The sequence below is a fragment of the Syngnathus acus genome, chromosome 11 (genome assembly GCF_901709675.1).
Source record: "Syngnathus acus chromosome 11, fSynAcu1.2, whole genome shotgun sequence".
NCBI classification, from domain to species: Eukaryota; Metazoa; Chordata; class Actinopteri; order Syngnathiformes; family Syngnathidae; genus Syngnathus; species Syngnathus acus.
Window position 1 is genome coordinate 3,656,902 of NC_051096.1, and position 18,883 is coordinate 3,675,784.

An 18,883-nucleotide genomic window follows, 5' to 3' on the forward strand; every position below is an offset into this window, starting at 1 on the left:
TGCAGTTTGAAACCACACCTTTGACAAATTTGCATATATTTTACCGTCTTCCGTGACCTAACAATCACTTTCCATGGAATTGACAGCCGACTTTAATAGGAAAAGGTCATAACCGCAAACAAACAGGACTGGGGTTAAGTTTGGTTGTCAGGGCAACGTGACGCAAGGTTTGCGGAAGAGGAACGCCTGCAAGGTTCGACTTGTGAACTTGCACTCGCGCCACGCTCACGTCAGTGTGCTGAGTTTTGCACACTCATGCACACTTTGTGCGTCGGTACTTCTTTTTTTCCACGCCGCATGGGCAAGATGGCAGAGGGGAAGACGGACGACGGACACCGGCCGAGGAGCACCGTGAGTAACTAAGCTATGCTAACCTGCTTAGTCAACTAACCAGCCAGCTCACTTAATTACCTAAGTTATTGCTTTAATAATAAGCATTAATTTGCCCGTTAGTGCGATATCAGGACGAGAACCTAAAATAAGTTTTTTTTTTAAATGTCATGTAATTTTTCTAATACTGTCAACACTGTTGTGATTCAAATTAACACTTGAGTCTTCTTTTTTTTTCTTTTTTTTACTTTTTCAACTATTTAGAATACATTTAAATTCACAAATATTGGAAGAAATAGAGCCATCCTGTCTCTTCTAAAAATTACAAAAATAAGAGGAAATAAATCATTTAAAAAAACGTTAGCCTAGACATCACACACAAATGGAAATTTAAGTCATACAATAATACAACAAAATATTAGGAAAAATGTTTGCAAAATATTTTGTGGCAAAATAGTAAACTATTAAAAAAAAACTATTAGTCTGTGCATGTGCCTTGCAGTCACCATGTAAGCGTTTTTTAATGTGTCTTTTTAGAAATATCAATAGGCCTTTTTGCACATGTAGCTTGATTGTGTCAGTGTGTGTCACACAGCTCGGTTTAATATTAACCAAGGGACCATGTCTCACTGTAAGTCCTGACCTGTACTTTGCAACTTAACCTGCACCTTAACCCTAACCCTTTTTCAGAAGAAAATTGCAACAGTCTGAAACGTGGCAATTTCATATCATTAGGATGAGTCATGTTTTCACGACTCTGCTAGTTTTGGGGCATGTCTGTGTTCCCTTGAATATTGTAATTACGCTATTAGCTGACACAGTGCCGTTTTTTTAAGAACCTCAACATTGCTCAACAGTGTTTATGTTGCCTTAAGCCATTACATGAAATGCGTTTTGCTGACTGCGGGCATGAAAGAACACCCGTACAAATACAATCATGTTCCAAAGAAATTTGCGGCGAGGATGAAATATTCGAGGAAAACTCCCTCTGCCTTTATTGCCTACATTTTTGAGGTGTGCGCATTTGCTTTGACGTCTTGCATAAGGAACGTTTCGGAGTTGTGTTGTGTCAACAAAGAATGTCCTTGTGTCGGTCCTTTAAGGTTAAAATGGTTTAGCGGTGAAAGTGCTAGCTTGAGTTGAATAGTACCATTTAGAAAAGGTGATGACAACCATAGATAGAACAGAAAGTTGTGTCAATAAAAACATATAGCGTAGTTATTATTTCCAATGGAAGGTAAGTCGTTTGGAAACCTGAATGGCTTGCTTGTTGCACAAAGAATCCTATCAAAACTTTTACATGCCAGTGCAGCGCTTGGCATTGACTTTGTTTGCCCAGTTGTGTGTTAACAATGCACACGCTCTGTGTGTGTGTGTGTCTTACATAAAGACACCTCATTAATCTAGTTTACATAACACATTCCTCACAACGTTGCCATTTACACCCCTGTCACCTGGCTACTCGATGAATCATCCATCCTTATCATAAGAAGATGAATATAGTTTAACCGTCTAATGTTAAATGTAGTGACCAATGTAGCCCAAGAGGGGGTGCTGTTGCAAGCGGATCTGGATTGTAAGCATGGAACAATCTGGTGACAAAACAGGGTTGGCAGCTGGCTGGTGAGCCTCGCCCAGCCATTTGAGGGAAGCAGACTTCCCACGCCCTGACTCACACACACACAAATTCTCATACACACTTTCACACACACTACTGTCTGGATCACAGCTCCCTGGTTGATGTTAAGAAGACCAGAAGATCGTCTTTGAGCAGGTAGATATCACCCCAAGAGAAATGTTTCTTTTTTTGCAGCCTGCTAGTCATGAACTGCATGTTGAGAGATGTTGATGATAGTGGAAATAGTAAATAGATGCTTTGGGTGGAAGATCAAATCTTTGCCGAATATTGCAACGGCGTTGGTCAATTCTTGAGCTTCTGCTTTAAAAATGTCCTTAGTTTAAAGCAATTTTTATTTTTGCTGTTTTTTTAATCTGAAAAAATCTAACTGCTGAATCATGATTATTTTAATTAATCTTATTGCAAATGTGCAGACTTGCGTGCAGACAATTTGAGTAGTCAAATTAAATGGACCTATTACGATTTGCATTTTAGGTTTGTCCTGAAATTTCACCTCAGGGCGGAATATCCCTAACGTCTTGTGAGTTATGTAATTAATGCTCAATGACATTTTGCCAGCAAATTTAGATTTCAGTAGGTGTGTGATGTGTCAATCGCCGACTTTACTGTCGAGTTGGGAAGCGGCTAGCTTAATTTTTTGGATTGTTACAGTCATGATTCATATTTTGTTCCGATGCTCTGCGATTTAGTCTGCACTAAGAGACGATTGGAATTCACATGTTGGCGCCAACGCTGTTGCTGCAATGTTGTCACATATGTTGATGTACGGCCCCTGAACCTCGGCGCCATATTTGCAGCGGCCATGTTAAAAACCACACTTCCCTCACAACTTGTTGGTTGTTGTTTTTAGATTTGCGCGTCTCTCGTGTCAATCCGCCCTGTCAAAAAACAAAATTGCTTTCCTGTTTGCCGCTTTCACTGACGCAGTAGTCTCAGAACAAGTCACGTCAGTCAACATTATATAAGCACGCTTAATGTTTTACTAAGTGCACTAAGCTCCGCCCCCATTTTAGCTTATGTCGATTGTCTTTAACTTTGTTTGCTCTTAGTGAAATCTGGAATTATGAGGAATATGTTGTAATATTCTGAGCAAATAAAAAAGGCTGCAATTGTGTGTATATATATATATATATATATATATATATATATATATATATATAAAGAGCCTCCTCAACGAGGTGTGGTAGAACTTTAGCCGCCGGGCTTTCTCTCGCTGATGGTTTTTGCAGATTTCATCTCACTGTCACTCAAGCTCGAATAGTTAACATGACTGCTAACCCGAAGCTCCCCGAAGGTATTCTGTGGTGCTTCCTTGGCGGCATGATTCAATGAGTTTCCCGCCTGGAATGGAACGTTGTGTTCTGCTGGAGAACATTACCTCATTGAGCTGCAGGCAATTAAGCTCGTGCATCAATCATGATTCTTGTCAAAAAAAAAAAAAAAAAGATCTCAGAAATAGAGTTGTCATTTTGGAAAAAAAAGTTTTTGTAGGAGTAAAATAAAAAAAATATTAACTAATTTATATCAATTGACCAAGCTAGTCGGTCATCGCGGCTTGCTAGCGCTAGAAGCTAACACCAGCCTGCCCACGTGCCTCGAAAAGCCAAACAACAAATAAATCTGCTTGGTATTTTCGCACAATTTGAGCCGCTGTTTGTTATCTAATAAATTAACAAGTTGTTAATTTTCAAGCTGTCTTGTCTTCCCTTTGTGCTCTGTTAACCTTTTTCACGGCTAATTACGCTTAGCCTAGCACTGAACTTTGCAACGCTCACATTTCAACTTAACAACCTAACGCGACATGCTGGGAACGTATCATTGACGGATATTTAATGTGCGGCAGCGTGGTGCGAAACTTTCTACTTTTTCCATCATTTCCACTCAGGCTACGTAACTTTGCGGATTTAAAACCCTCGTCGGAGTTTATGAACTACCTCACACCAGCCTGCCAAACCTGTAAAAATACTTGAGGAAATTGTGACACTTTACCTCTAGCCTACTTTATTTTGGTTTTGGAAATATGTTGTGACTACAAACAAACCCAACAGCAGAACTTTTTGCTTTGCGTTACTTTGTGAATAAATACCACATCATTATTTCTGGAGCCAACACCCAGAAAGATTATAGCGTCCTTTGCTCAGTCAAGCAAAAAGCCGGTCTTTTCTTTTTTGACTGAATGGGTGTTCCCCCAAAAGGATTACACTCCTTCAATGTCAAGTGTGTAAATACATGAAGTCAAAGTCAAAGTCTGCTTTATTGTCAATTTCTTCACATGCCAAGACACACAAAGAAATCGAAATTACGTTCCCACTATCCCACGGTGACAAGACATAGTACACAATATACACACAAGTAAACAACACAAAAAAAATAAAAACAAGAAGGCACAAACAATGAATAAATAAGAGTGATGAATAAATAATAAATAAACAAATTACACAATAAATAAGAGGAGCAAAAATGGAGCAGGTGTGCATACAGCAGAATATTGCGCAAAAGTACAGGACGCTACGCAGAAGGGGGGAGGGAGTTCAGGATCCTAACAGCCTGGAGAAAGGCGCCTTAAAAATAAAATATATATTATTATTATTATTATTAAGGACGTTAATAATAAACGAAATGTGGCAGTTTGATGCTTATTTGGACATTTGCATCACAAAAAAAATCCCAAACAAACTGACGCTTTGAAATGATCGCGTGACATACTTTCTCTTGAGAATGCCCTCCAAACTATCCAACAGACTATTTGTATTATTCTTATTGCCATGGCAAACAGTGTGTTGTTGTTGTGAAGGCCTTGGGTGGCCTGATTGTTTTTACTCCTCCAGTGACTCGTGACTTTGCCCCGCAGGGGTGCAAACGTGCCCCTTATTGTGGGTTGCCAGGCAGCCGCTGTTTGGCCGTCACACATCCTCAGCTTTGGGGCAAATCACATGTGGGTTTTTAAGCTCCGCCCCTTTGGCTTTTTCTTTCCTTTCGTGTCTACTTATCGTCCACATCTGCCACGCAGGAGAGCGGCGTCGCATCGGTGCCGCTAAAGAATCCCGACGAGCGAGTCGCAAGTCCTCGGCTGGAAGATCTTGCGGAGGAAAGCGTGCAAGTCATCAAGGTATGTGTGCTGGTTTTTGTTGAGGAGCGTCGTGGTGTGGATTTAACGGCGCCGTGCGTCGTAGGTGTACCTGGACGGCGGACCCGAGACGGCGGACAGCGTCAGGATGTTGACGGACGAGGTGTCGCAGATTCAAGAGGTGAGGATGGGAGGAATGAGTGATGTGCGACGGGCTTCATATTTGCTCAACTTCCAGGTGAGGTATTGTCTGAAGACCCTGAGAGAGCAGATGGCGGCGAGACAAAATGGTAACAACAAGAAGGTAAGTAGAAACAAAAATCTTTTTTTTTTAAATTGAATGAAACAAGGCATGATGATTCAAATGTTTTTTGTTTTTCAGTATCCCACGAATGGCTACACAGTCAACCACATGCCCAACATCGCCAATGGCAACAACATTTACAACTACATTAGCCATGACGTAAGTACTTCAACATTTATAGTGCTCGTGTGTGTGTGTGTGTTATGCTTACTTCCCTTTTAAAAAGAAAAATCAATAAAGCACATTCAAAGAAGATCCGCTCATCCGGATGTTTCTAGCTGACACAATCGTTTTTCCGGCTCATTATCACTGGCGGAGCTAGAGGGGGGGAGTTGTAGGGGCACTGGCCCCTCCTGAAATATGCTAACGGGAAATGTGTGACTCACAATCGGATGCACCACTGAAGATCCAAATGAAAATACCCGCTTCTTATCACGGGTTCTTCTGCATTCTCAGGAGAGTGATGATAATCACGTGCAGTATCTGCGGGAAGAAACCAAGCGTCTCTACGCTCAGATGAAAGATATGGAAAGTCGGCACCGGGAGGAGAGAGAGCGGCTGCTGGTGTGTGACATTAAAATCCCATTGCGTTTCTCGATGGCCAAGAGTAGAGGTTATAAAAATTGAGTTTCCTTTTTTGACAGATGGAGTCAAAGGAGCAACGGGCGCGTCTGGAGGAGCAGTCTGAGCGTCTCCAGCGGGCGGAGACTGACTCAGCGGAGCGAGGCCGACGGGTGGAGGAGCTACAAAGGCTGCTGGGCAACATGGAGGTCGAGAGCGGGGTCCTGCGGGACAAAATGGCCACCGGCGAGGCCGAGCTACAGCGGCTTCAGGCGGACAACGGTGAAGGAAATCAGAAAGACGACAGGTAATAAAACCAAGTGTGTGCGCTTGTGTTTGTGTAGTAGCGACAATGTTGCGTGCGTGTTTTCAGACGTGGTCAGTTGGAAACGGAGGTGGCCATTTTGAAGGAGAAGATCCACCACTTGGATGACATGCTGAAAAGTCAACAAAGGAAAGTGCGACACATGATTGAACAGGTACACACACCCACACACACACACGCACATCACATTTCGAGTACTCAGGAAGCCATTAGTGAGGAAATTACATTCAGAAGAACATCATCAAGCAACTGAAACCAAACTCCTTAATTAGCCAAACGTTGTAAAATTACTGACTCTTTTGTACGTGCGTGTGTACAGCTGCAGAACTCACGCACCGTCCTCCAAGAACGAGATCGGGTCATCGGGGATCTGGAGGAGAAAGTGGCCTTCCTGGAAGCCGAGGTCAGACCATTTCCCAAAGTGATATAATTTTAAAGTTTAAAAAAAAAAATCTTCCGCTCAGTAAACGAGAGATTATGTTTCTTTGCTTTTACTTTATTTTACTTTTATGCTATACTCCTTAGCTTTTTTGTGCACGTTTCTAAAAAAACAGAACAAAGAGTTGCACGACCACATGGAGCATTTCTTAGCGGGCCGCGACCCCCCGCCACTCAAGAGCGCCGAGAACAAGCCGGTCATCATCTACAGGTGAGCTACGCTTGGCCCATTGTGATAATCATCAAGAAATCATTTTAAATGTCCAACTATGTTTTATTTTTATCTCAGCAAACCTCTGACGCCGTCCGCAGCCAACAATAAGTCCCTCCCCTTCATCAAAGTCATCGAGATCAAGTCGTGAATAACAGTCACAAAGTGTAAATATGTATTTAAAGAGTGCTTTGCATCTGTTCATAATCGCCCCCCCCCCCCATTGAATCATGTGCATGTTTAACGACTGCATAGGCGCCAGCGTGTAATCCAGAGTCACGAGTGCTTCTGAATGTGAATTTTGAATGTAGATGTGCATTCACGTTTGTGTACTAAATCCGTGAATAAATTGGATGTAATCACGTCTGAACTGACAGACATGCGACTGAATTTCAAGGAAGAGTTTGGGAGACACATTGTAACCAAAACAAAAATTATATGAAAATAACATAATCCTGAGAGTTTTTTTTCTTTTAATTACACTTTTTTTGTTGTTTTTAAATTAGAATCCTGAGATTTCAGTCACATTTTTCAATGAAATTGTCTTGTTCTAATAACAGTAATTGACTTTTGTCAATCGAAAAACAACGTAGCAGTGCCATCTAGTGGACCGAAGACAACATTGACGACTGATTTGAATTCATTGAAGAAACTGAAATTCATTTGTACATGACGCAGAATTTTAATCGGAGGTGACACAGCAATAAATTATATTTACAAAAATGTCACAATAACAAAAATACGATGTCCAAATGTTCTTCTACACACACACACACACACAATTCAGTCACAAAGTGCTCTCCAGCGTGTTATAGTTGTCTTTGAAACTCTTCAGCTCCAAGAAGTGTTTGGGCCTTTTGCTGCGTGGGCCGGTCGAAGGCAGGTAGGTCACCTGGATGGTGGACGGAGCGTTGCGGTCCGGAGAACCCGTCAGGTCCTTGGCCGCCGACTGATGCTGCTGCTCCACAGTGCTGTTGCTCCAGTACGCCTTCACACTGAAAGTGCAACAAATATCATAAAAACACGTTCTTTCTTTGCCCCAACGAGTTAAACGTGAGTAGTACTCACACGTCTGCTAATTCATTCAGCGCCTGCTGGTATTCTAGAAATTCTGCTTCTCCGAACACCTGGAACGTGATAAAAATTTAGATATGCAGGCTTAAACGGATGCGACCATGTGGAGTCCGCACCCCGGTGCCGTGGCGGGCGTTGTCGTAGCCTTCGAGCAGACGGTCGATGAGAGCGCCGTGGCTACTCTTGATTAGCGAGTGAGAGTTTCGTAGCTCCAGCAGCCAGCTCCGGAAACTTCGGCCTGTGAAGGCGCTCGGGCTGCTGCACATCTCCTCCAAAGGGATACCTGAGTCCCTAATGGCATCCAGGGCTTTCATCCGGTACAGGTAGTTATAACAACCTGCAAGATATAAGTGATTTACGCTGATGCTTTTTACAAAATGCACGCAAGGGGTGGCAGAAACTCACTAAGCTGTGATCCACGCCTGAGCCTGGCATCATTTTCAAGCAGGAGACGAGGTTCGAACCGGATCTCGTGAACTTTAGACAAACGGGAGTCGATCTGCTCTCGTAGTACCTATTAAAAACACACCAAATGCCACAAAATAATGAAAATTATCCATGACGTCATTATGTTTTTCTTTTTTTTAACCTTTGGAGCATTGTGGCCGATGGGTGCGTGTGGGCCGCGACGGGATCTCATGGCAAAACGCATAATTTGCCTTTTGACGAAGATGAAGAGCAGCACGAAGACCTGTCAACACACAATGTTAGAATAAACACATAGAACAAACGCGTAAATTGTCTATTTAACTCACCAAGCTGCCGTACGCCATCACCAGGACAACATTAACACCTGATAGCGGCGGTGAGTCTGCCATGTTGGCACTAAAGTGATTAGAAATGTTTTGATATCCTTTGTTTACAAGTGAGCTACATTAGCTCGCTAGTTAGCATGTCGCTACCTTCGAAGCCAATGTCTTCTCCTAATGCATAAAACTGAAGCTATTTTCTAATTTATTTTTTATAACGTTATCTATACCCACGAAATGATTGTGTGACATCTTTGGTAGCGGATAACGCTGGCTCGCTTTTCGGCTAAGCTAGTTAGCTAAACCCGACCGGCGTTGGTCGCCTCATAATTACCGTAAGTAATGTAAAAAAGGAGACTCTGAAACATTATTGTTATGGATTTAGTTTATATTGCGTATTACGGTTTGAGCGCTGTGTACTTATGCTGTATTGATAGACTGTACATTATCCTTGACAACATATGTACATTACACATTTTTTCTGAGTTTTATGTGTGAAAAACAAAGTTCCCACCAATGCTTAAGTCCATGCAGTCTTTTTATTTATCGAAAATAGTTTTGGTTTTATAACAACACTCGTACCAACATTCGCCGGCTCATGTTATCTTTGATGCGCATCAGTCGCAATGATATGTCACCGGTCAGGGGTGAAAAAAAATATGCCCAAAATAAAGCTTTATTAGTTAGTGATCACATGTTTGTTGGTCCAGCTTCCTCCAAGCACTGTGAAGCGGCAGACCACATGACACAGCTCTCCGTGGTGTCAGAGTGGAAGCGAAACAGGTAAACGTCGGTGGTTGTTACGTGTTATAAGGAAAGGGGGACAAAAATCACAACTTTTTGTGTGACATTTTTTCTACAAGTGGAAGTTGGGGGCGATTGTGGTTATCGTGAAGAAATAGAACCTAGCAAGATTGGGGAACGAGACTACTTGTCGGCCGGTGTCTTGTCTAGTCTGAAGCCGGCCGGGTTCCTGGTCAGTAGGGTGGCGTTTATTGTCTTTTTTTTTTTTTTTTTTTTAGAGGAACAGGAACGAGATTTTAGTCTTTTACCTTAAAACCTCTTTAATGCTATTTTCACGTAAAGAGCGCCTTTTAATATTGTGGAAGTGTGGTCTTTATTATCAATGCCAGCTAAGTAGTTAGCCTTTAGCCACGTCCAGTTAGTTGAACCTAGCGTAGCTAAGTCGTTAGCATCCAACTAGTGGGGAAATTACGTCTTTTCAGGGGTCAGTCAAGTCCAACACGGTGACCTAGTTAATCGAATACATGTAGTTGGCAATGTTGCTTTCACGACAGTAAGACACATATTGATTGGTTTGCGTGTATTGAATCGACACTCGCGAGCTAACGTTAGCCCCGTGCTAAAAGTTAGCCTCGTCGCCATGAGGTGTAGCCGCTCGAGGCGGAAGCCCACCGAGACTTCAAAGCTTGATAATATTCACCCCCTTCTCCGTCACCTATTCCACATTTTATTCGCTATTTTTTCGATTGTTGATATGACTTGTTTGATATGGACATGCCTCAACGTCAGGCTTGTTTTCTTCTTTCTGTGTCAGTCCAAGCCGAGCTTTTTACGTAACGTGTGCAAGATTAAGCGGTCGTTTTCGATAACGAGGTTGGCAGCATAACAAAAAACGCATTAATGTTGACCCCCCCATGGCAGTTTTACCTAAACTTGACCCCTAAAGTCTTGCCAATGCATTTCCATTGTGATGTAGCTGCTACTTCACACAGTTGCTCCACTGATGTTACTTTCATTTTAGGACAGTGATGTTTTGACTTTAAAACGGGTCACACTTGTACCTTGGAGCCTTATCTTGTTTCCCACACCTCTTGCATTGCCTTTGTGTTATTTGAAGTCTGCGATAAAGTCACTCCTCTTTCTCTTTCTCTCCTCAGGTGTGATTTGTTGTAAATAACTTGTTTGTATATACTGTAAATCATGACGTCCGTGGGCGGAAACCGGGCCCGGGGCAGCTGGGAACAGACGCAGCAAGGCCAGACGCAGGGCCAGACACAGCACAAGCAAAGACCTCAGGTACACCCTCGTTCAAGTCATTTTCCACTTTCTTAAACTGGAGTGACTTTGATTTTGGCCAGATTGTCGTTGTCACCTGAAGCTCATTGTGATGAATGTGCTTGCGTCCTCTGGCAACAGGCCACAGCGGAGCAGATCAGACTTGCGCAGATGATTTCAGACCACTATGATGCGGACTTTGAGGAGAAGGTCAAACAGGTGACGGACGCTTTTTTTTGTTGTCCTTTTTGAGATTTTCTTCCTGGCTGTTTTCAATATGGGCCCTATCTCTCATTGAAAGGGGAAATGAAACAATGTTTTGCATTTTCAGCTGATTGACATCACGGGCAAGGACCAGGACGAGTCTATGATCGCATTGCATGACTGCAACGGTGATGTCAACAGAGCCATCAATGTTCTACTGGAAGGCAGCCCAGACACTGTAAGTCTCTTTGTCTTTCAACTGTCTTTTGCTTTACGTACGTTTTGTTCGCATGGAGCTGTTGTCATTTTTTTTTTTTTAATGCCAGGACTCGTGGGAGATGGTGGGGAAGAAGAAAAGCGTGTCAGGCCAGAAGGAAGCCAGCCAGCTTGAGATCGGAGAGGACGGCAAAGAGAACCGGGAGAAAGTAGAGAAGGATGCAGCACGTCGGCGAGGGGGAGCTCCTCGCAGGGGCCGCGGTGGTTCCCTCAGAGGGCGAGAGTGTACGCCTCTTCATGTTGTAGCTTGTATTTGGGAACGGCTGTTGTTTTATTGTCTTGATTCCTCCTCCTTGACTCCAGTTCGAGGTCAAGAGAACGGCTTGGACGTAGGCAAGGCGGCAGTGGTGGGCAGGGGCGCCGAGCGAGGCCGCAGGGCGCGCGGGCGAGGAAGAGGGACGCTCGGTGAGTTGCCGGCCGTTGTCATGACGCTGGTCGCGTGAACAATCTCAAGTTTTGCTTTGGCTTTGCTTCGCTCTAGGAGCATCGGGGCGGCGAGGAGGGCGCTTCTCTGCGCAGGGCATGGGGTAAGTCCTTAGACAACCGGGTGGGGGGGGCTTTGTTCCGCTGTTGCCATGGCCACCGGAGCGTACGACCCTGGATCTATTGTTTAGTGTTAATCCACAGCAGAAGTGGACATGGTTCAGCCTGTGGAACGAAACGTCGTATGAGTTTCCAAGACAGTTTCTCATCGCACACTTCAAATTCCTATCTGCAAATGATCAGCCCGTTCACGTCGTGCAGTTAATAGGAACACAAACACGCTAAAAAAAAAGACTCCGGTTGTCCTTGAACGCTTCAAAGGAAATGAGATATGATTCTTCCATTTCACCTCCCGTCTCTGACTCCCACAACATTCCTCGGAAATGACTCCACAGCTCCCTACCTGATGGCCTAACCTTTGCACTGGTGGCATTGGGGAGGTGCCGAGCATAAAGTTGTTTCAACAGGCGTATCATTTTTTTGTAGGAAGTCAAAAGATTGACTCTCGCTCAAGCTATGTTAACATTACCTGGTTCTATTTATAAGTGCCCGCATGTGTGTCATTTTCACTTGAACTGCGCTTTTCTTAAAAATCCAGAACCTTCAACCCCGCCGACTACGCCGAACCGAGTCAGACAGACGAAAACTATGGCGGAGGAAGCACCTGGAACAACACGGGTGGCATGGAGACGGAAGAAGGCGCTCGTGAGTGCATCTCAAAAATGCTCAAGTTGACATGTTGCACATTTGGTCTGACGGTCAAATTGAAAACTCTTCTTCCCAGGATTGGAATACCCTCCCGGAGAGGGAATGACTTACCCGGCCAAGTTGGACTCTGTACCCGGTAATTTCACAAGGGAGCTTTATTGATGATTTGTTGTGCTTGGCGCTGGTGTTGACGAGATTTTTGCCCTTCTCACAGGTGCTTGGAGGACACCCACTGAAGAATGGGGTACTGAGGACTGGAATGAAGATGTGAGTACTTCAACTTTTTTGTGGGTGTTCCAAGGAACTCCTGTCTATAATTTATTTGATTTTATTACCTGGCAGTTGTCCGAGACCAAGATATTCACAGCTTCCAGCGTGGCGACCATTCCACCACCGCAAGAGAATGTCACCATCACCAAAGGACAGAGGTGGGACCAAAGTGCCCCCTTGTACATGATGTCATCAGTTTCCTTCCTTTATTGTAAAGTAGCTGCTTTGTATAAATGGCACCATTTGTTGTAATTTTGCCCCCTCTACAGGATTGACCTTGCCGTGCTCTTGGGGAAGACTCCCCCGTCCTCCTCGTCTGAAACGGACCCCCAACCCATGGAGGCCGCCCAGCCGCCCCCCTTGCCCCAGTCGCTGGTTTTCAGCAACTCCAAGCAAGGTCCTCCGATCTCCCAAACCTCTTCTGGCGCCGCTTACACCCAGCACAGCATGGTGAGTGCCAATGACGACTTTTTCTCGGGCAACACCGTTGCTACTGATGCACTGTTTTGGTGGCAGGTCAGCATGCTGAACAAGAGTTTTGGGGAGGTGGCGGACCAGAAAGCAGGTACTGGCGGGACCACCGGCTCCCAGTTCCTAGAGCGGTATAAAACCGCCCAGGCGCTGGCTCAGCTGGCCGCCCAGCACCCCCAGACTGGGGTCCCGAATGCCAACCCCCCATCCTGGGACAACAGTGCCAACTCACGGGCACAATATGGTGAGATGTCCCCCAGACTGGAATCGTCTTTTGAGTATTATTCATCGTATATGATCAGCATAGTCCAATCGTGTTTCTCTGCACAGAGATGAAGACTCAGCCCGAGTCGGCCATCCACACGCCCTTTGCGAAGCGCCCGCCCTTCCAGGCCACCGCCACCACCACGTCATCCATGTTGGAAGTTTTTCTGCCTGGCTCATCCTCCTCCGCTTCTTCCTTGCCGTCGCAAACGACGTCCTCGCCCCACTCCGTGCCGCCCCCCGCCTCCTCCCTCCCTAAAATGGCGTCGGTCGCGCCGCTGGCTCAGCAGGTTTCCCCAAGTTCCTCGGACGCGCAGGGCTCGAGCCCTCTCCCACTCCAGCAGCACAAACTCAGGGTGCAGAAGAAGAGGACATCCATACCAACAAAGGTGAGCAAATGTGTTTGAAACGTCCTCAAATGGTGGCGTCCATGCAGCAGCTGACAAGTTCTTAAAAACATTTTGTGTTTATTCAGATTCCGGCAATGGCGGTGGAAATGCCCGGCTCGACGGACATCTCCGGCCTCAACCTTCAGTTCGGCGCGCTGCAGTTCGGCTCGGAGCCGACGCTGCCCGAGTACGATTCGGTCGCCTCCAACGCGGCGCCCGTCAACCCGATGCAGAATAGCCTCTACTCCACCCCAAACAGGTTCGTACGCGGGGAATGCACGGTGGGCGGAGCGAGGGCACAAGGCGTGAACGGGACTTGTCAATCTGCAGTGAGTCAACTGCAGCTCTTTCCAACTCCAGCCAGATGGACATGTACGAGCAGAGAGCAGCTCAGGCGCGGCGTTACCCTCCCTCCGTCTCCTCCTCCCCGCAGAAGGACATGCAGCCCAAGGTAGGCGACGCGTTCGGACGTTCCGAATATTAAACTTCTCCGTCGGCGGTTTCCGTCGAAACCTTTGAGCTCACCTTCATCGTTCTTTTTACAGAATGGCTTCAGTTCACTACAAGCGGCACAATCTGTGGAAGGCAAGCATCATGATTCATTTATTTTCGTTTCATAGGTTTCTTATATTTCTCTTCATTAATTCTCTTTTCTTTTCTCATTTCCTCTGGATCATATATTTAATTCCTCTCATTTATTATTGTACCATTTATTGATTTTCTAGCTTCAGCGGGTTGTGCAGTGGCGCCCAAACCACCGTCGGACGCAAACGCGGCACCGCCGATGTCGGTCGCCGGCATGGGCCCCCTGACGGACGGCGGCTCAGGTCCCGCCACCCTGCTGACGACATCCAACCAGGCGCCGCTCGGTGCCCTGGGTCAAGTCGAAGAGCTGCCGCCGAGCAGCGTCCCGCCTCCTCAGCACAACAGGTGAAGCCGCGAGTTGACTAAGTCCCGCAGCAGTCGATAAAACGGACGTGATTCAGCGCCAGTGTCTCGTTACAGTGCGCTGTCATCGCAACAGAACAGCCTTGCGCCATCTTCAGGTCGAACGGCCAACTCGAGCTTACTGGTAAGCTCTCCATATTACACAAGGCCATCTTAGAAGGATAGACATCTGATTCCTATAATGTCATCACCTTCACTTTCCTCCGCAGCACCCCAACGTAGATGGCGACTCCAGTCTCCACTCCGCCTCCTCCTTCCCTTCTGTCTCATCCGTGTCGTCGTCCGTTCTCACCTCCGCCTCGGTGGCCGCGGCGCAGGTCTCACTGGGAGGCCCGGTCTCAGCTCAGTCTGGCCTCGGCCCTGTCAGCAATATGCCCATGGGCATCAATGTGGCGTCCATGGGTATGGTCTCATCTCCTGCCACCATTTCCATATCGGCGGCGTCGGCTCCTCCCTCCTCAGTGACTTCTTTGTCGTCGCGCAGCTCTGCAGCACCCTCAGGTTTGGCAGACCTCAACACAACCTGTTTTTTTTTTTTTTTTTTTTTTTTTTTGGGTCCTCCACCCCTCTCACAAACTGCATTTGCTGTCAAATGTAGGGAAAGCCCCTCCAAATTTGCCCCCCGGAGTGCCCCCGCTGCTGCCCAATCCATACATCATGGCGCCGGGACTGCTGCATCCCTACGCAGTGAGTGCTATGCCGAGTCGGTGCGTAAGCCCGACACAGTGTACACGTGCGGCGTAATAACGAGACGTATCGTGTCAGACTCAGGTGTACGGCTACGACGACCTGCAGATGCTGCAGACGAGAATACCACTGGTGAGTTAGAATTTTCCACGAGTCGTCATTTCCTTTGTCATCATAATCGTGTTTCCTTTGCCGCAGGATTATTACAGCATTCCCTTTGCGACCCAAACAACAGCACTGACTGGTCGAGAGCCGAGCTTGACAAATAACCCGTATTCTGGTGAGACTTCCTCCTTCAATCATTTCTCAGTGTATTTGTATTTGACCCTGAAAAGACCCCTGTGGTTGTCCCCTCTCAAGGCGACTTATCCAAGTTCGGTCGAGGTGACGCGTCCTCGCCGGCTCCCGCCACCACGCTGGCACAGAATCAGCAGCAGAACCAGAACCAGACGCATCACTCGACCCAGCAACCATTCCTCAACCCGGCGCTACCACCCGGCTACAGCTACACAAGCCTGCCCTACTACACCGGCATGCCGGGCCTGCCCAACACCTTCCAGTACGGCCCCGCTGTCTTCCCGGTGAGGATTGGAGACACAAATGCAGCAGCAAGGCACTTTTTGAGTTGCTCTCTGGATTCTAGCGATTTTTGTGTTCTTCCAGGTGGCTCCTACCTCGTCAAAGCAGCACGGAGTGAATGTCGGCGCGTCGGCCACACCCTTCCAACAGGCCAGCGGCTATGGTTCCCATGGATACACCACTGGTGAGCCACTGCGAATGGAGAGTGCAAGTCTTGAGCTGTATGACGTGACGGGCGGCTAACGCTACAACTGTCTTTGTGGTCCTGCATTGACTATAAGCAGAATGGAATGCTGACGTCAATGTTTTATTTTGCTGCTGTTATTGGCCTTGGCTGCAGATGCCCTTGATGCAGACATTATCCAAACTTGCTTGATAAGACAGTAAAAGCTGAGCTGGCTTTTGTGTATGTTAAGGCAAGTGGACCACTGCATATTTGTGGTCCAGCATATTTGGCGCCATCTGGTGGCTTCTTGGTGTTGGGGTTAATTTGTTTGGGAGATGTTCTGTTTGAAAGTATGTTTGCATCTGCCATCTCGAGAATTACACCGATATCACACTTCCTATCAAACAAACTTATTATCATTATTATTATTTGTGTTGCTGCTTCTGCTGCTTCCTGCCATCACTCCAGCTTACTTTCCACCTTCCCACACACAACCTACCCCCCCTTTGGCCCTCCCTCACAAAGCACTGGCAAACTATTGTTAGTTTGCCAGTGCTCTCTGAGGCAGGTCTTGCTGTGTCTAACGCTGTGGGCTGCGCCTGTGTGTCTCGACTGTTGCAGGCTATGAGGATGTGGGCCAGGCTTCAGGGAGTGGGGATTTCTGTAAGGGTGGCTACGGCAATGCCGTGGCCGCCGCCGCTGCAGCTGCTGCCGCTGCTGCTGCCGCCGCTGCTGCCGCTCAAAACAAACCGGCCAACTCTGTCAGCGGGCCAGGAGTCGGTGAGTGCCGTGCCGACGATACAAGGGGTCCGTGTGTGCCCTAACACACCAGCGAATGCCACACGACAGTCGGACTGGAAACGATATAGCTTGCTGGCAGCGGGCTCAAACACGTCGATGAATTGCTTCTCAGTCGTTTGCTCAGTCGTTGAATTTGCCTTGGTCTTTCCTAGGAGTGTCTGTGACCTCGAGCAACACCGGGGTACCTGATATTTCGGGTTCAGTTTACACAAAGACGCAGGCAAGTACTCTCAAAAATGGAGAACAGCAGCTTTATTAGTACTGTGCTGTGTTAACTGGGCGTTTGTTTGCATCTGTCCAGCAGTCATTTGAGAAGCAGGGTTTCCACGCCGCCACTCCCACGGCGTCTTTCAGCCTCCCGTCCGCACTGGGCAGCGGCGGACCAATCAATGCCCCGGCCGCAGCAGGCTACGCCCCGGCCCCCTTCATGCACATCCTGGCGCCGCACCAGCAGCCCCACTCGCAGATCCTCCACCATCATCTGCAGCAGGACGCACAGGTGAGACTCTTAAGCCGATTCTTTCATTGTCCCTTCTCTTTCCTCACCCTCGCTGTGTTTTCACAGAGCGGCAGTGGCCAGCGCAATCAGACCGCATCCATCCAACAGAAGTCTCAGATCAATAAGTCGGCATACAACAGCTACAACTGGGGCGCCAACTAGCATCTAACACCTGAAAACCAACTTCATTGAAGGTTTCCTCCTGCTGAGTCCCCCCCCCACCCCCCCACCTCATCTTCCTTCTTCTCATCCTTCGCCTCTTTCTCCTTCCCTTTGGGGATGTGCCGGGATGGAACTGGGAAGGGTACAAATAGTTTGATGACTCACTTTTCGAGCGTTTGGGGAAATTGTATTGTGTTCAGCACCGACCCCTTTTACCTAAGTATCAGAATTATTTCCTAAAAAGAATGTGTTCCCCTTATGGGTATTTTATGTTATTGTTGTGCTCGCTATTCCCCCCCCCCAACTTTTTTTTCTTACTAATTGGGAGGAATGAAGTAATGTGGGATGGTGGCGATGGATGGGGCTGGAGGTGCTTATCAGACGCCTCCTCTGCTCAAACTATTCATTTACTTGATTGCTGTTTTGGGTTCTCAACTATTTTATGTCCTTTTTAAGTTGGAAGAAACAATTCTCTGGATTTGGTAGAGTTGTGAAGTTTATTTTTTACTAAATATAGATATATTATATATATAAATATATGTGAGCTGGCTTGGAGTGAGGATGTTTGTCATGTGACTGTGTGCATGTTTGTACACAAGACTGGTGGGGGTTGTTTACTGTGCTTTGTTTTTTGCCTAGCACAGACTTTTCATAGTGTATAAAACATGTACAGTAACTGTTACCATATAAATATGTTGTCACAAGTTATTGAGTGATCCTTCCCAAGGCCAATCTGCACCCCGATCTGCCTTCCAATAACAGTCTTTTCGGTTTGGGAGACCTCTCCATGCGCCACCACCCTTCCTGCACATTTTCAAGGAAACCTTAGAGCATCCAATACTGATGGACAGAATTGTACTTATGTTTGTTTTTTGTCAGTGATTTTTTTTCTTTTCTTTTTGTACTGTGCATTTTAAAAGAAAACATGTAAATGGCAAAACGTCTTGTACATATAAACGAAAAAGTACTGTAGTGCCTGTTTGTTCGCTTTACTTCTCCAGTTCCTTGCAGATCTTATTAGAGCTTTTTGTTCCTTTTTTTATTTTGTAAAAAAAATGTACAAATATTAATAAACAAAGACAAAGACATTTTCATCATAGTTACATGTGAATGTCTTGAGGAATCCATGGCTAAAGTAATAAAAACGATGTGTATATTTTTGTTACTATTTTAGAAGATTTTCTTTAGAAATTCAATTGGGTAATTAAATGAGTTTCACGGTGCGCATTGGCTATCGCCATTACGGTAAAAACTACTTT

General features: G+C 46.1%; 3 protein-coding genes across 9 annotated transcripts; 2 read left to right on the forward strand and 1 right to left on the reverse strand.

The window, feature by feature from the left end:
- Window positions 1–188: 188 nt before the first annotated feature.
- Window positions 189–7,325, forward strand: tuft1b (tuftelin 1b). 2 transcript variants are annotated; one of them, XM_037264460.1, is made up of 11 exons: window positions 189–351; window positions 4,980–5,078; window positions 5,143–5,217; window positions 5,275–5,340; window positions 5,419–5,499; window positions 5,797–5,904; window positions 5,985–6,208; window positions 6,275–6,380; window positions 6,546–6,629; window positions 6,781–6,875; window positions 6,954–7,325. In XM_037264460.1, exons 1-11 carry the CDS (start codon window positions 256–258, stop codon window positions 7,024–7,026), a joined length of 1,107 nt encoding a protein of 368 aa, XP_037120355.1. In that variant the 5' UTR covers window positions 189–255; the 3' UTR covers window positions 7,027–7,325. The 2 variants fall into 2 exon arrangements, with proteins under 2 accessions (XP_037120355.1, XP_037120356.1); XM_037264461.1 differs by lacking the exon at window positions 189–351 and adding an exon at window positions 1,994–2,104.
- Window positions 7,326–7,533: 208 nt separating this feature from the next.
- LOC119130608 (protein C1orf43 homolog) lies at window positions 7,534–9,039 on the reverse strand. The gene is made up of 6 exons (XM_037264464.1): window positions 8,705–9,039; window positions 8,539–8,640; window positions 8,355–8,463; window positions 8,066–8,286; window positions 7,944–8,002; window positions 7,534–7,870 (listed from the first exon to the last, which is right to left on the reverse strand). Exons 1-6 carry the CDS (start codon window positions 8,765–8,767, stop codon window positions 7,663–7,665), a joined length of 762 nt encoding a protein of 253 aa, XP_037120359.1. The 5' UTR covers window positions 8,768–9,039; the 3' UTR covers window positions 7,534–7,662.
- Window positions 8,740–18,716, forward strand: ubap2l (ubiquitin associated protein 2-like). Of its 6 annotated transcripts, XM_037264449.1 has the most exons (30): window positions 8,740–8,754; window positions 9,409–9,481; window positions 10,600–10,738; window positions 10,859–10,936; window positions 11,049–11,159; window positions 11,248–11,422; window positions 11,501–11,602; window positions 11,679–11,724; window positions 12,279–12,385; window positions 12,465–12,524; window positions 12,603–12,655; window positions 12,731–12,816; window positions 12,928–13,108; window positions 13,175–13,373; window positions 13,460–13,782; window positions 13,869–14,041; window positions 14,113–14,233; window positions 14,328–14,367; window positions 14,508–14,712; window positions 14,788–14,854; window positions 14,940–15,231; window positions 15,329–15,417; window positions 15,496–15,549; window positions 15,616–15,697; window positions 15,778–15,998; window positions 16,081–16,180; window positions 16,784–16,942; window positions 17,116–17,183; window positions 17,268–17,462; window positions 17,529–18,716. In XM_037264449.1, exons 3-30 carry the CDS (start codon window positions 10,643–10,645, stop codon window positions 17,622–17,624), a joined length of 3,579 nt encoding a protein of 1,192 aa, XP_037120344.1. In that variant the 5' UTR covers window positions 8,740–8,754; window positions 9,409–9,481; window positions 10,600–10,642; the 3' UTR covers window positions 17,625–18,716. The 6 variants fall into 6 exon arrangements, with proteins under 6 accessions (XP_037120344.1, XP_037120348.1, XP_037120346.1 ...); XM_037264453.1 differs by lacking the exon at window positions 16,784–16,942; XM_037264448.1 differs by lacking the exon at window positions 8,740–8,754 and having other exon boundaries at window positions 17,265–17,462.
- Window positions 18,717–18,883: the final 167 nt, after the last annotated feature.

What these genes read in the sequence shown, in the direction of transcription:
- LOC119130608 (XM_037264464.1), bottom strand. Translation starts at nt 8,767, where the DNA reads ATGGCAGACTCACCGCCGCTATCAGGTGTTAATGTTGTCCTGGTGATG. An exon ending in TGATGGCGTACGGCAGCTTG is followed by an intron (nt 8,641 to 8,704) that starts GTGAGTTAAATA and finishes GTGTGTTGACAG; the next exon opens with GTCTTCGTGCTGCTCTTCAT. An exon ending in CAGGCGTGGATCACAGCTTA is followed by an intron (nt 8,287 to 8,354) that starts GTGAGTTTCTGC and finishes TATATCTTGCAG; the next exon opens with GTTGTTATAACTACCTGTAC.
- ubap2l (XM_037264448.1), top strand. Translation starts at nt 10,643, where the DNA reads ATGACGTCCGTGGGCGGAAACCGGGCCCGGGGCAGCTGGGAACAGACG. An exon ending in ACCATCACCAAAGGACAGAG is followed by an intron (nt 12,817 to 12,927) that starts GTGGGACCAAAG and finishes CCCCCTCTACAG; the next exon opens with GATTGACCTTGCCGTGCTCT. An exon ending in TGCAGACGAGAATACCACTG is followed by an intron (nt 15,550 to 15,615) that starts GTGAGTTAGAAT and finishes CCTTTGCCGCAG; the next exon opens with GATTATTACAGCATTCCCTT.
- tuft1b (XM_037264460.1), top strand. Translation starts at nt 256, where the DNA reads ATGCACACTTTGTGCGTCGGTACTTCTTTTTTTCCACGCCGCATGGGC. An exon ending in TGCGACACATGATTGAACAG is followed by an intron (nt 6,381 to 6,545) that starts GTACACACACCC and finishes GCGTGTGTACAG; the next exon opens with CTGCAGAACTCACGCACCGT. An exon ending in AAGCCGGTCATCATCTACAG is followed by an intron (nt 6,876 to 6,953) that starts GTGAGCTACGCT and finishes TTTTTATCTCAG; the next exon opens with CAAACCTCTGACGCCGTCCG.